The 16234-nt window shown below is 39.6% G+C and overlaps 1 protein-coding gene across 1 annotated transcript in view; it reads right to left on the bottom strand.

Annotated features, from left to right (window-relative positions):
* TWIST1 (twist family bHLH transcription factor 1) overlaps positions 1–1379 on the bottom strand; it is a 2156-nt gene extending 777 nt beyond the window's left edge. The window contains exon 1 of the mRNA XM_075589119.1: positions 620–1379. Coding sequence (XP_075445234.1) covers positions 664–1164 — 501 coding nt within the window. The 5' untranslated portion in view covers positions 1165–1379 and the 3' untranslated portion in view covers positions 620–663. The remainder of the gene's footprint in view (positions 1–619) is intronic.
* Between the last annotated feature and the right edge of the window lie 14855 nt (positions 1380–16234).

Here is a 16234-nt window from a genome sequence, read left to right as displayed (position 1 = left end):
ATGTACTAAATATGTTGACATAAGACTTGGCACGGTTATAAAGTCAAAGGATAGACGTCCACGTAAAGAATACCGTTAAGTAAAGAGTTAAGTGAGTCATGTTTTAGTATAGACTATTGTAAGAGAGTAAATAACGGTTCAGTGAAGTCATAGGAAATAGCTGAAGGCAGCATGAAGTACAAAGGCATAAATGGCAAAGAATACGTTGAATGCACATTCATTTATATATACAGTAATGTATGGAACTAGTCAAGATTTTACTTACAAAAACGTAAAGTCATAATTACATGTAAGAATTTCTATGGAAGTCAAAGAAAGTAATGACATGCAATGCAAAATGTTGGAGTAGCCACTGTGTCTGTTGTACATTTTTTTTCACTTTCAATTCGAACTGGAGAACTGTGGTTTCCATTGCCCAGTTTTCACCAGGACCCCTGTTATAGGCCCCTTGTCTCTGAGCTAAGTAACAGAGTATTATCTCTCAAGTTTTTTACTTGGCAGTTGTTTCTATGTGGAGGGATAAACTAATAGAATTGGGCAAACAGTTACACATTACACAAGACACTAATAGGGTGGTCTGGTTAAATAGGAGTGAGCAGAAGTTAAGAGTGCTGCTTACCTATATTTCCCCTTTGTTTTGTGCCTGTGCTGTAGTGGGATTCATTAGTGAGATGCAGACATGGACCATGCTCCTTCCATCCTCCACACTGAGAAGGCATAGCTTAACCTCTCGTGGGCCACATAACTGCAGCTTGCCATTTTGGAGTCCAGCTCATCACTCTGTAAAACCTGGCAGAGGAAATCGATGTATCTGGATGCCAGTTTGAGGGTTTGGATTTTACTGAGTTTGTCGGATGGCAGGGTAGGGATAATTTTTCTCAAGGCAGAAAAAGCTTCATTGAGGGATTGGGTCCTCTGACGCTCCCTTACATTGGCCATGACTCTTTGGGTTTGAAGCTCCTCGTAGGACTGTGGGCTGCTCCCTGTGCTGCTTGACTTCTTGCTCCTTTTCACAGAGTTTGGGCTATCGGGGTCTTCAGCGTTTTTCCTACTGGGTCTCCTCTTTCTGCATCCCCTCTTGCTCTGCTGCCTGTCAAGCTCTTCCTCGCTATTGCTCAAGCTGTCCACTGGGGAGACTGGGGAGCTTGACTCTTCCTGCATCATTTTCTTCCAACGCTATGCAGAAGAACTCGGGCAGAGGGAAGGGGACTGTCCCAACCGATCTCCCGAGCGATCGATGCCTAATATATGAGAACTTCAAAGGGATTCTTCTCCAAGGTGCTCGGGGTTAGATCAGCATCCACAGAGAAAACCCAACCCAATCCCTGTTTTTTTTTTTTGTCCCCCCCAGACGCGAACGTGTTTCTGAGTTGATGCAAACTTTCTGAGCTCTTATATTTCTTGCTGGGAGAAAGTTTTGGGGGACGCTTCCTATTGGTTGCTCTGTACACCACGTATGGGGCGGGTCCTTAGGTTTATTAGGGTTTCCGCTAAGTAAAAGAGAGAAAAAAAATAGCAGAAAGGAACAATTCTTTTGCAAACCCGTTCAAGGGATATTTTGATAATAAAGCCTACTAAATAATCCCGTCCTGAATTCCCATGGGAAACATATTATACAGGACCGTGTGACCAGGAGTGTGTGTTTTCTTTAGATGTAAAATCTGACCTCAAACTTCAATACAATGTAATGCGGATGTTTGATCCACATTATTTTAGAGATCATTCTATTGTATTGTTTTTTTTTGTTGCTGCTGCAGTTTTAACAAATGGGAAGGAGAAAGTAACGGTTCATCCACTAGATCTGATTGCACAATTTGCATTCTTTAACTTGGATAGCTTTTTTTTTTTTTTTTTTTTTTTTTTTTTTTTTTTACAAAAGGCCACGGGTTTCCAGCATGTCAGGATGATGTAATACAGAAAAAATCTAACTTTAGGTCTACTGTGTTTAAGTTTAACTTTCACTATTTTAGCACGAACAAATGCTCATAAGTGCCACTATTTTGTATTGTTGTATATCTTGCATTTCATTTGAATGCATCTCTGTACAGTGTGGTGTTTGGCAGTAGTTGAAGACACTGGGTGTTCTCTTATAATAATATGTGTTACTTGTACAGTATGTGTGTTTGTCTATTTATCATAACAGATAGAGATACCTGGAATGCTCTTTTGCAGGCAAGATAATTGACATTTTAGAGGAGAAGCTACTGTATATGGTATATTATCCAGGGGAAACCAGTATGGTACAGCAGTTTAACAGATAATTGCATATGTCATGTAAGCTCACTTAGCAAAACATTTGCTTTGTGTTCTGTGTATCTTTATGCTACAGACCATAATGCCAACTCATAATTAAAGAAACTGGCATAATGAACTGTAGAGGTATATGTAGTTGGAATGACACTGATGGCCATTATTGCATAACTCTATTGGGGAGGTCTGACTGAGCACATTTATATGCGAGACAAACAGGATTGACTGTCTAAGCTTTTACTAATGGATGCTGCAGAAGGTGCAGGATCTTTCGGGAGGGAGGCATTTATTATTCTACTTTAAGAACATCATATCTCAGTTATAATGGAAACATTGCAGAGGATCAGAACGTGTGAAGCCTGATACAAGCTTTGTGAAACGTGATGGGGAAGATCAAATAAAGAGGCGGTGAAAAAGAATGGGAAACCTAAACGGAAATGTGAAACCCTAATCTATCAAAGTCATGCCAGTGATTACTGCTGTTAATTGTTTTTGACAGAGGCTAGGAATATCAATCTACCTCTTATATGAATATATACACCTTCAATATAATAATTATCTACCTGGACTTTAAGGCTGTTGTCTCTATATACGTTTTTTTTGCACACAGAATCCAAAAATCTAATTTATGAGTCAGTTTTATCTCAGTGTGTTTTTGATTTTCATTACTATCATGTGAGAAATGTGCAGTGCTACTGGATAACTAATTAAGTGACATTTGGACCAAAAACATCATTTGGTACATCATTTGGACCAAAAAACGTTTGTTAAAATGTGTTGTAATGCTGTGTACAAATGTAGCAGGGCAATGGATATAGTCCCTCCCCACTGACTCAATAAAAATACCTAAGTGAAATCTTGTACAAAGAGAAGTTGATCTGAGAAATAGTTGATGAGTAGCAGATGCAAATGCAATACCATGAAGGACAGTTCAATAGAAGAAATGTTATAACTACAGATTACAATTGAGAAGTCAGATCCTCAGACAACCCATGCATTAAATATAAATGTACAATATGCTTCATTTCATCAATTCTTTTTTACTATGTAAAATATGTGACTTTATTACGTGCTTATCTTTATTTGTCTTCAATAAAGGCCAACAAGGCAATTGCCATTTCCATGTAATCTTTTTTTTATTTATTATTTATTTTCACAAAAGTCCCAAATATATGTAGGTTTGCCGTTTTAGATACTAGAAAAAAAAACATTCCTCATCAGAATGTCTGTAAGATCCTACTTTGTAAAGCTTTGCAACGTGCTTACATGTTATTAGTTAATGGCTACCTTTTCCTATTTGTGTTTCAGATATGCACAAATTAAAATAAAGCTTAACAAACTAATCACATGGCATCTTCATGGGGTAGTATGACTGTCAAGGATTTTGACATTTCACACTGGATTTCAAAACCAGCTGGAAGAAATCCTCATCCCTATTGCTTGGCTCATTCAATACTTATAGACATTAACGCTACATCTACACATCTACATGTATACAGAACACATCGGTAGAGTATTCTTTTCATTAATTATTTTCTTCTCAATTATGAGAATACCCGTTGGTCTTGTGAAACTTAAGATCTATTTAGCAACTGTTTACTCATCCTTTGACGAAAGGCTATGAAAGTTAAAGGATGCATTAGAGCACCTAACTCAGCAAGACTCCTGAACTAACAAGCAGACTTGAAGGATTAGTGGAAAATGTAACATAAACATTACCTGGGGAGACTGTGTGTGAGAGATAAAAGCACAAATAGCCAGAAGAAGGCACATATTCAAAGTATCGATTGCTTTCGTTTTATAAAGCAAAGAAATCCTAAATCCCACTAATTGTTTAGAAGGGAATTAATTGGGATTTATGAATGGATACTGGCTTGGGGAAGACATCTCATCCTGGGCTTGGTGACTGCCGAGTGCTAATAAGGTTGTTTGGAAATGTGATGGCATAAGATATGAAACAGTATTTCTAACTTCTGTTAATTCACTTGCAACATGTATATTTTAGGTTCCAAGCGGCAGATTGCAATCTGCAAAACATTGTATTGTATCCAAGGCAAATATATGATATTATGCACCCTCACTAATTATTTAAAATACCGTTCTGTGTACCTGGATTATAAAAATAGCGGATTTTGCAACCCGTGTATTTTCTTTAGGAATGTCATTGTTGCTAAATGTGTGATTATTAACACACACACACACACACACACGCACGCACGCACGCACGCACGCACACACACTGACAATAAAAGTAGTTTAAGAATTCTAGCAGAGAACATTCAGTAAATTATATATTAAACTAAGTTTCGAGGTCCTTCCCTGGTCATTTGATTTTTGCGAAGTATCTTTTGTTATACAAATTATGACGGCGTGCACTTGCCAATTGTGAGCAAATTGTTTATTACATACTGTATGGTGTGCTTTCTCTCCCCCTTTGTGTGTGTGTATGTATGTGTGTGTGTGTGTGTGTGTGTGTGTGTATGTATGTATGTATGTATGTATGTATGTATGTATGTATGTATATATATATATATATATATATATATATATATATATATAAAATAGTGTTGTTTAGCTAGTCTCGAAACTTAGATGAGTATATCATACACTGAATGTTCTGTGCTAGAATTCAAAAAGCTGCTGTTATAATCATAGTGTTCTTATCTAACAATCCGGAACTCTTTCTTTATGGTACAGTCAGTTAAGCATTTCAAACAAACACAAACAAATACTGCATCATGAGTTCAAATGTCATGTTTTATCACACCTGTATATATGATGGACATTAGGCATCTGTGCAAAATGTCTCATTGCTCTTTTACAGAGTAACTAACACATGTAACTGACACATTTTGAAATCCTGCAATCCAAGCAAAATCCATTAGCTCTCATGCAGCCACAAATAAGAACCAGATATAGATTCATCTAACGTAGCCAAACACTTAACTTTGTTTAAAGAGTAAAGAAAAATGCATCGTTATACAGTATGATTTTGTGGCACTACTAGTGACCACAAGAGAGCACACTTTCCCATGGAACCTTTCAGAGCAGTAGTTTGATCTGTGCTAAAAATGACCTTCGATGCTGAATATTATAATGCATTGTATTTGCATACTACGGTATCTTCTTTACTGCAGCACCTCCCCACGTGACATCGACCTTACACTGAAAATGTTTGACATGGAACACCAGTTATGATTTGTCAGCAAATTTAAGAAACAAAAACTGGAGTAGAATTTTTTTGCTTGCCTATTTCACATTTGTCAAAGTGTGTTGTCCTTTACTTTGTTTCTGCATGAATATTTATTTCCGAGGCAAGAGAAATGTAGCTGATTGATTCGATAAGGTACTTTTGATACCTAGATATGGGAACCAATGGAAGGGAAACGGAAGTACTGTATGTAGTGCAGAACAGGAGATCTTCCATTGCACAAAAGCTGGACCATTTGTACTTTAAGAAACTCAAATTATACCACATTCTGGGTGTTTATCTTTTCTTACACATAGTGTATATTGCCTGTAGTCCAATCCTCTTGTCTACAATGGCATGCATCTACAATTGTGGGTTTGAAATACATTGATTAGTGAGACAATAAATTATCTTTTGAATTTAACATTTTATCGTAACCAGTCTAAATGCAATATTAGACATCAAATAAAACATTGAATGCAAAGCATATCACAAGATTGATTAATACTGATACAAAAAAAAGCACCATATTAAGCAAAGACATTGAAATTGTGGCTTGACATTCTTTGGCTAAGGATTAGCATGTTGCTTCCATGCAATGCAAATTCCTGCAGAATAAACAGGAGAACAATACATATAGCAGTGGTTTCAAAATGCTTCTTAAGTATTTGTGAAGTGTGACGTATCGATTCCAAATGAACATAGCTGCATTTTCTTACCAACATATCAAACACATTTGTCTCTTTAAAATGAACTGTTCCTTCTGCAAGAAGCTAACAATCAGTGAAGTAATACTGACCTCTTGTGTTTAATGTACATACTTTCGGTGGTCCCTTCAAGGACCAACGTGAACTAATGGCAGTGACGTGTTAAATGGCATTTGTTAAATGTAGGCGATTTGTTAATAATCACAGTATTAGTTTGAACATTTTAATGAAACTGTAAACGTTTCCATAGTAAATCAATTGTATGCAAATTTTGAGTTGAGTAACTTGCTGCATACAGTTCACTGCTACAATAACCGTGATAGAACATATTTTTCAAAACTGTTTACAATGTATTTAAAGTTTCTACAGGGAAGATGTATAAGTGTAAAGAAAGTGCAAATAGAAGGTTGTTCTGTGCATTGCTGCTGCACAGTTTGCTGCATCTCATTACAATCTGTGCATCAGGCAACTAACTCCTCCTTAACTCTTTCTATTGTCATTCCCGAAATCTCAAGGTGACTCAAACAGCACAAAACGTGGAGCAAAGTCCTGGATACATTGAGCAAAGAGACACAAGATGAAAATTATGCAATTTGTGTCAATTATGCTCCAAATTTGCTATGATACATCTTCCCCATAGTGTTTCGAATAACCTCATTTACTATCTGTGGGTTTAGGCTGGATTTAAAAAATCTACCTAACCACTCCTATTTTCTTTCATTTGCATACATGAAAATAACCTCAGCACTAAGTGAACTGTATAATGGGAATTTTATTACAGCTTTAGATAGACAGTTACATTTAAATCCTACTATGGTGACGCATGAATAGAGTTGTATGACTGCGACTGTCTTTGAAGCTACCTTATGACAGTTTTTTCTTTAAGTACAGTATGTGTGCTTTGTAAAGCATTTTTGTAAAAGGTCGCATTGCTCAGAATTTTACTAATTTTGCCAGTTTTGCAAAAAAACTCATCAAATTTGTCAGAATTTGAACCAGAATGTCACCACTTTTCACCAGAATTTAGCAAAAATTGCAGTAAATGACAGTGTACAGGACCTGGGCCACTAAATGCTTGGCCAATTTATTTTGCAAAACATGACAATTTCTACAAAAAATTAGATGCATTTCATCAGATTATCAAAATGAGAAAACTTTAGTACATTTCTGCCGCCGAGAATTTTTTTTTTCTCATATGGAACAAATAACTTACAGTATGTGTTCCCAAAAACGTAATTTTTTTTCAGGAATGATTACATACACATGCAGCGGCCGTTATGCGAACAAATCACAGTGCCGTTTTCGTGTGCTCTGCTGTATTCCACGCGACATTATAGCGGCCAATCGCCCACGCATACGTGTTTATCGCGGTTGCTTTGTTTGAATTTCATTGATTCTGTTTCTTTGTGTGCAATGAAATGAATGAATTGCAATGTGTACAGTACTATGCTACTGTGCTACTGTGCTACTGTGTCAATTTCAGGTGTTTAAAAAACAGAACTCTAAAATGCCATTTTCTGCACTCGCGTCTGAAGGCGGTACGGTTGGAAGAAATCACGCGCCATGACATGGGTATTCAGAGGTTTACGTGTGAAGTGTTTGAATAACCACCGCTGCATCTGTATTTGGTAAGATGCTCAGTAATCCAACTCGACAATTTTTTTTCCCACACGCCCCTGTATTAAAATGTTTGATTCTAAATACAAACTTTAGCATTCTTCCATTCTTTTGAAATGCTGCGCCCTGGAGAATCCCTCTATATTTATACACAATGAAGACATCACTGGCAGAGGGGCAGCCAAAGAACACAACTTTTATTAAAAATGACAACTATTCTGTAACTAAATAGCTTTGAAAAATACAAGGCAAAATGCAAGGCCTTTTGGTAAACTAGAACACTTTTAGCATCAATTTAATAAACAAGTCCTAAAGAGTTTATTATTGTCTATTTTCTACATTAAACAACTGCTAAAGTTTTCACATCATTAGAACTAATGCATTCCTAGATGATGTTCTACACATATTAGATATGATATTAAATACATAGTAGGTTATGTAGCACAGTCTCACAGCTGCAAATAGCTTCACCATAGTTTTCTTTAAATCTGGAGCTAATGTTGGCCTTAGACAGGCGACTTATAACACTATGGGCACATAGTGGAAAAGGGCAGAGATATGTTTTGCAGCTGAAAAAAAGAGTATGCGTCTCTTGATAAAGTTTAAAAAAACAGCAAAAACAAGCAGGCAAAAACAGAAGAATTTTGTCATAGTAATGTAAAATTCTACCTCAGCTTTAAAAATATGTGCAACAAGAATTCCTTTTCTTAATATGTAACTATTATGCCTGCTGCTTTCTTCACTTTACGGCATCATAATTCTTCTGTACAGAATTCCACATGGTCTGTATTAAACTGCTTTCAGTGTTGGCTCAAAATAATATTCAAACAATGTTCTAAGGCAAAATAGTGGAAAATCGTATTAGTGACCTAATCTGTGACTTAAACTACAGGCAATGCTTTTACAACACAAAAGAGACAATTCTCAATAATGCACTTGTTTCAAATGTAAAATCTCAAGGTGTTAAAAAAAAAAACCTATCACTAATTGGCTTAATAAATAAAACTAATTTACAACATATTTTCACTATTACAAATATTATTACATTGTATGATGGTATCTTTTTTGTATTTCTTCTATAATTTTACCAACTAACCATTTACCATTTACTAACATTTTAACATATCTATTTAAACATACTTTAAAAACATGCCTTCAAATCTATATTTAATATTTTAATATTATTATTATTATTATTATTTTATTCAAATAGCGCAAGAGATACATATCAGAAGTCTTTTTTGTATAAAAGGTTCTGCACCATCTTATGCATTTTGACTATACTCTTCATTTTATCATGACCAGATATTTTTGTGAACTCAGTCATTAACTATCTATTATGGAGAAATGTTAAAGAAAAAAAAAACGTTGAATCAAAACTCTATAAATTCTGTAAGAAAAATATATTAACAAGAAACTTTAAGGGATGACAGATATTCTGAGATTTAAATCTCCTGGCAAATAATGTTGCTGATTTTTTAAATTGAAATAAATGGAAGACTTGGTGTGATAAATTGTTTGCTTTTTTTGAACCTGTGTTAGATTAAAGCTGCAATTCAGTCTTTTTTTTTTTAATTTATTTTTTTACCTCAATAGTTTCATGTTTGCAATCTCTAATTAACTAAAGAACTGTATAGCTGCAGGTCAATTCGTTCTTCATGTATTGATCGGCGAAATTTGGTGACATCATTAGTGAAGGGATCTGTTTTTCTTCTGCTTCTTTCTCTCAGTGGAAGCTCATGAATATTCATGTGCACTCCTGCACTGACATGTGCTAGAGGGAGGGCAGGGCTGACAAAGGGGTGTGTACAGGACATGAAGGGGCAGTGCCTTAGCAAATGGCTGTTAAAATAGAATACAAGAAAATTGGTCTTTCAAAGTTGTTTTTTAAAAAACAGAAAATGCTAAAAGTATTTTTTCTTACTACAGAACTGATTTATTAAAAAAAAACACACATGCAGGATATTGACTGAACTGCAGCTTTAAACAGTGTGCTGTTTCTTTAATTAGCAATGTGCTTCTTTGTTCACATTTTGCACCAAAGTGGCAGCGGAGAAACTTTGTTAAATAAGCCCCTGTAGGGTATTTACAAGTGTTAATATTAATAATAATAATAATTTTATATAGCACTTTTATCCCAATCGGACTCAAAGTGCTTCACAATTACACAAACATAACTAATTTAAAGCTATAATAGAAACAAACACAAGATGAATCATAAGATTTACAGAATATTATAACACATTAATCAAATGTCTGGGTAAACTGGTACAGTGGCTGCCGCCTTTAGCCTCCTGCGGCCTTTTCCCCGCGATTTTTTAAATCGTGGGCAAATCGTGGGCTGATGCGGGCTGATGGGGGCCGTTTTCGGCCGTTTTAGGCGCCTGCGGGCATTTCTATTGTTTAGCGCTAAGCGCTTTCATTGTCTAGCGCTATTAGCACTATCAGCTGATTTTGGGCCGCGCAGAGAAGGCCTGTGAGAGTCGGAAAACATCCCCGAATTTTTTCGGGGATGTTGGAGATTAAAAGGGGCCGCGACAGTACGTTTTGAGCCTTTTTTTTAAAGATTTCTAGAAAGGGGGCCTTGAACTATACAAGGCAGAGAGATCCCAAAAGGTGAAGCTACATGGCTAAAAGTTAGGGCACCAAAGGAGGTCAAGGAAATTTTGGGAACTCTTAACAGTCTTTTACATACAAATCAAAGTGAGAGAGAGTATAAGGAATCAGGAGCTCTTTGATTAGATAGGTAAGGTAACTATACATACCGGTTTTAAAACAATTGTCTCGGTGTCCTAAAAGGCTGATTAAAATGTCTAATTTGAACCGGTTTTGAAATTTCCGCTCCAAACCCCTTGGAGCGGCAATTTAAAAACCAGTACACATGAGATGTTTTAATCCCCAGCTGTGGCCCGGCTTTCAACAATACCTTCTCCATCATAAGTGTCAGACGTTGGGCCGCCCTGATATCGAGCCCAATTTTGCATCTGCCAGCAGGAGCAGCGTGAGACTGGAGGCCTTCTCAGTCGTCGTCCCCGGTCTACCCCCAAAAGGTGTGTGTTTGTGTCTTGGGAGAGGGAGGTGTGTATCTGTGTGTGTTGGGAGGTGTGTGTCTTAAGAGAGTGACAGAGAGGAGGAAGAGAAGAAGAGAAAGGAGGGTGCACGAGTGAGAGATGATTGATTAATTAATAATTTAGTATTTTGTCCCTGCTTGTCTCTTTAATATTTGGTCTTTGGACTTGGAATGTTAATAAGTAAATCTTGAAAAAGATTCACTATCTTACAAAGAACCGGTGTCATGTGGCAAGAACGGGGTTAGTTAGTTAACAACCTTGGCCACATAATTCTGCACCACCTACATGTTGTGCAGGTATGGTTCTGGAAGTTCCATTTAAAGTACATTGCTGTAGTGCATGCATGGGGACACAAAGGCATGAATCCGGGTAGAAAGATCAACTGGGGGTATCAGGTGCTTAATGTGGGCTATGTTGCTCAGGTGATAAAATGAGGACTTGATCACCGCCAACACATGGTGTTTAAGTGTCAAGCCACAATTAAGGAAAACACCAAGCTTCTGCACATAACGTGTGACGGTAGGGGGTAGCCAGGCTATCAAATAAAGGTTTAAGCCCGTTTGGTTACCCCTAGTCCGTGTGTTGGGTTTATAGAGTGTCAGCTCTTGAGCCCAGGGTTTGTACATGCATAACCTGTAATGTGCAGTAATTAAGTATTTTATGTGTTTTTACCTTTCCAGGGATTCCAGCAAGCAGGGATTGCTGTGGTATGTGTTACAAGGGGGGTTTGCAGAGGAAGTGTTGTCAGATTGTGTCTATCTAGTCAGGGCCCAGAGTTGCTGGTTCCCCTAAAAATGTACCCAGGAATCAGCTCAGATTCCTGGATGCATGTAAACACATTGTCTCAGTAATATCTCCCTTTGAAAACGCTTTCGTGACTAACTACTAGGGGTTCCCTGCTTCAGCACAGACCAGACAGTTAAAAGGGGCATAGGGATGTGAGGTGTCCCTGAAACAGTCAAGGGGTTCCTAGGTTAATGGGGATACCCAGTAAATGCCCAGGTCACCCAGAACTGGTCTAGGGGTTCTGAGGGGTTCCAACCATACATATAAGGTTGTGAGAGGATTCTTAGAATCCATACTAAGTAGTGTGAAATAGTATGTGGGTAATATGGCTAGTGAAAAATAACGTGCAGCTTTTTACTCTATTTCCCATACCAGGCAGACTTAGGTTTTTAAAGTGTATATTTTGTTGACAAAGTGGGTTAAGTACATATATGCGGGTGCACAGTAAAATGAGACACAGGGATGAAAAGTGTTTCTGTAACTGCGGGGATCCCTCGGTAATATAGGGATACCCCAGTTAGTGCCATGTCCCAGAACCTGTATTGGGTTTGTGGGTTATGGAAGTCCCCTGTAAAGTATAGAAAAACCTGACCTGTTTAGGGGCATTTGGGGTTCCCTGTGTCGTAGAAACTCCAGATTTTGGGAGTGTAAGTTTTAGGTGGGATATTGGGGTGAAAATGTATTCCTTTTGTATGCAGGAGTTCGGGGGCCCAGCTACTGTATGATCCCTGATTCTCCCCAGTGTGCAGGCACTATTTGTGGGTTTGCGGGGTGAATTACATTGGGGCTCCATCGTGTATCCCAGACTCCTGGTTTTCGAGCCCAGATATCCCCAACTAATTTCCCTTACATATATAAGGTTCCCCAAGGTTTATACTTTATTAAAGTATGGTTCAGTGGGTGTTATACTGTATGTTTAAAAATCCATGCAGTCAGCCTCAAGCATTTGCATAGGAAACATGATGTCTACCTAGCCCTCTGCCCTCAAGGGGAATCCAGGATATGGAGGTGTCGGGTCATTTCGTAGCAAGGAGGGGCAGAGGAAAAGGCCCTAACAGCCATTTGGTTTCTGTCAGACTCTGCGGAGCCTTCCCGGCAAATAGTCATGCCCCTTTCTCTGACATCATCAGCCAGATGAGCCCTGCTCTGATTGGCTGCTGAGAAGAGTCTCACACGTCTGATAGTGGGGTAGTATGCTGTGAATGAAAGTTCGAGGTATTATAACCCCTTGCGCAAATCATACTTGTAGTTCTCCAAGATTCTAAGCACCAAAGTCCAGTGAGTCAAATTCCAGATCTGGAGAGAAAGGAGGGCTGGCGCCTGGAACTGCAGCCAATTTCAGTTCCAGGACATTCAGGCTAAATCTCAGTCAGAGGAAAATACTTAGGTAGATTTCCCTGAACCTGGGAGAGTTTAGTTGTGTACCCAGTTCCCAAGTAAGTGTGTCTTTTTGCTGTAGTTTGTGTATCATTGTGTGTATGAAAAAACAGTAATGAAAAAGGATGCCCCCTCTTTTTAACCATGCTTTAATAAAGGACACTTCACAGCACAGTCCAGCAGTTGCTACGTTTTTTCTGCCTTGTGGTGCCCGCTGAAACACCCCTTCCAAACCGGAACAGGTACACTTTCTCTGCATCCCTTGTCAGCCATGGAGCACACAGAACCGGCGTTCACACCGCATGTGAGTAAACCTGCTGCTTAAATGAGAGCCACCCCAGGCATACAAGATTATTCAATTCAGGGAAATTGCAGAGGTCAAGGGGGGGTCCAAACACTCCCTACTTACAACTCTGTATACCTCTGTTATACCTTGTGCCATCTAGTGGTTTAATGCATATAGCCTCAAGCATGCAATACCACACCAAGTGATCCGGTTTAAAACGCAGTTAAAAACATTTACTTTACAATTACTGTGGGTCACATATGCTCTGTAGCACTGGTTAATTGGGGCCACTTACCCCTTACAATTTTGTCCTACATAAATAAGGAACATATAATTCGTCAGAGGTAGGAAAAAAGATCCAGAAAGGAAGATAAAAAAAACATTTAATAATGATTTATAAAAAAGATGTGCTATTAGCCAAATGAATCCACTCCTCACGTCCGCGAAAATTAGAATCCTACTTACAGGAAGACAGTAGGAAATGCGCCTTCTATACATTCTTTACAGGGGTTGTAGTCAGTACTCTGCAGACTAGGATGTCCCGTTGGCACTCGTTCCAGACCAGCTAGTGGCCAGATGGCTCCTCCGACTCCACGGGTCTCTCTCGGCCAATCCCCCTCCTACTGGTGTCCAACTCATTGTTTGGTATCCGCCCTGAAGTTGCTATGCCCACTTGTGTTGTTAGTGCAGCGGGCTCCAGGCAACAAATCCCAGGCAGACCGCCAAAGACTGAGCAAACGTCCTCCAAGAGATGATTGCGCACGCATGTGCATGTCAGACCACGATGACATAGGGATATATGTGGATATGGGAGCTCCGCCCTATGCATTTCACGGATACCTCCACTTCCTCAGGGGCTTAGTGTATGGAAATTAGACCTTTCCTAGCTTCTTAAATAGTCCCGCAATTTGCTTAATGAGGGAAACACACTGGGGGCAGCTACAGCCTGTGGGGGAGGCTAACTGCTTAGGCAATGAAGGGGTTAACCACCCGTGCCACGCTTATTGTGGGTAGCGGGGGTGGGTGAAGGGGGTATTTGTCCCTTGGTGGGTGTTTAGGCCTTGCGAGAGGACTGCAGGTGGAGTTAACCCCTTCAACCTGTCCAAGCCAGCTGTATGTAGAATGTCATTCTCTGTTTATTGGTTGCAAAAGCACTATATAGAACAGAGTTTTTTTGTTTTTTTTTTAACCATGCACTTTAGACCTGCAAGGTCTAAACACCCACCAAGCGACAAATACCCCCTTCAACAACCCCCGCTACCCACAATAAAAACAATACACACTACAGCCCCACTTCCCACCTCCTAGGCCCTCAATAAACATTACTATATCAAATACACTACCCACCCCCCCCTGTGCCCCAAACAACCCCAATAACCTCCTAACATACAGAACATTTTTTTTTCTGCACAGGAATTATATTACAGGCCGGTGTGGCCCTCGGGTGGTCCCCGCGAGGGTCCGGGGGTCCCCGCTTGCCTGCAGTACAAATTCTGTGCCCCCAAAAATAAATTTAAACTACATACTTTAAAATAAATAACCCCCCCCACCCCACACACACACACACCCTATCACATACAGTACAGTAATGGGCAAAATTACTTTAATCCACATATTATTTATTTATTTATAAAATATTTTACCAGGAAGTAATACATTGAGAGTTACCTCTCGGTTTCAAGTATGTCCTGGGCACAGAGTAAAACAAATAATACATGGTTACAAGTACAGTTACATAAATGAACAGGGTATACATTATATACAAGACATTGCGTGCACAGTTAAAGAAAATATATATTATGAGCGTATGAAACAGTTACAGACCAGGTTAAAATGTGAGACAGCCTTAGATTTGAAAGAACTTAAACTGGTGGTGGATGTGAGAGTCTCTGGTAGGTTGTTCCAGTTTTGGGATGCACGGAAGGAGAAGGAGGAACGTCCGGATACTTTGTTGAGCCTTGGATAATAATGTATTTGCCCATTTCAAATACAAGAAGCAGCAGAAATAAAATAAATACATCTTGCACTCACCCCTGCCAGGACCCACGATGAAGGCTGTCCTCATCCTTACCCCGTCCCTGCCCTCCGGTGCTGCAAAAAAGTACACAAGGCACAAGAATAAAAAAACACCAGAGGGCACCCAGACTCCCGTCAGAACCACCCAAAGGCCTCAGACACCTATGGGGATGACCCGGGGACCCCCAGACAACTGCAGACCCACCTGTGGACACCTTTGTGGCCCATGGTGACCAGCGGGGACCACCTGGAGGCCAACGGTGCCTATTGGGAACCTCCCGGAAACCCCCAGGCCCTGTGGACACCCCCCTCTGGTGCACTGTGGGGCCTGCCGACACCCATCGGGACCACCGGGGACTACTGTAGGCCTTGGGTATTAACCCTGTATGTAAAATAATAAATCATGTTTTTATGGGGGGGCACAGGGGGTGGGTGGGTTATGCATTAATGTTTATTAAATACGGTAATGTTTATTGTGGGGCCTAGGAGGTGGTTAGTGGGGCTGTTCTGTGTAGTGTTTTAATTGTGGCTAGTGGGGGGGGGTGAAGGGGGTATTATACTACAGGCCGGCGGTGGCCCTCGGGTTATCCCCGGGCACCTGCGGGGACCACCCTAGGGCCACCGCCAGCCTGTAGTATAATTCCTGTGCATCCCCAAACAATTAAACTATGTTATGTATGTTAGGGGGTTTAGGGGTTGTTGGGGCACAGGGGGGGGTGTTGTGTATTGCAATGTTTATTGGGGGCATTTATCCCAATAAACATGCTATTGTGCCATAATGCCTTCATTGCCTTAGCGAATAGCCTCTAAGGTAATGAAGCTGCTTTAATGTATTTTTATTATTATTGTTCAGGAGCAGGGGGTCTCCTGAGCTGAACCGCTTTGATTTCTGGCTCAGGGACCCCCTGCTTCCCAAGTTACAGGCCCCGGTATG

Source organism: Ascaphus truei, chromosome 2 (assembly GCF_040206685.1).
Source record: "Ascaphus truei isolate aAscTru1 chromosome 2, aAscTru1.hap1, whole genome shotgun sequence".
Classification (NCBI taxonomy): Eukaryota; Metazoa; Chordata; class Amphibia; order Anura; family Ascaphidae; genus Ascaphus; species Ascaphus truei.
The sequence above is the reverse complement of the archived record's forward strand: the minus strand, read 5'-3'. Positions and strand labels throughout refer to the sequence as shown.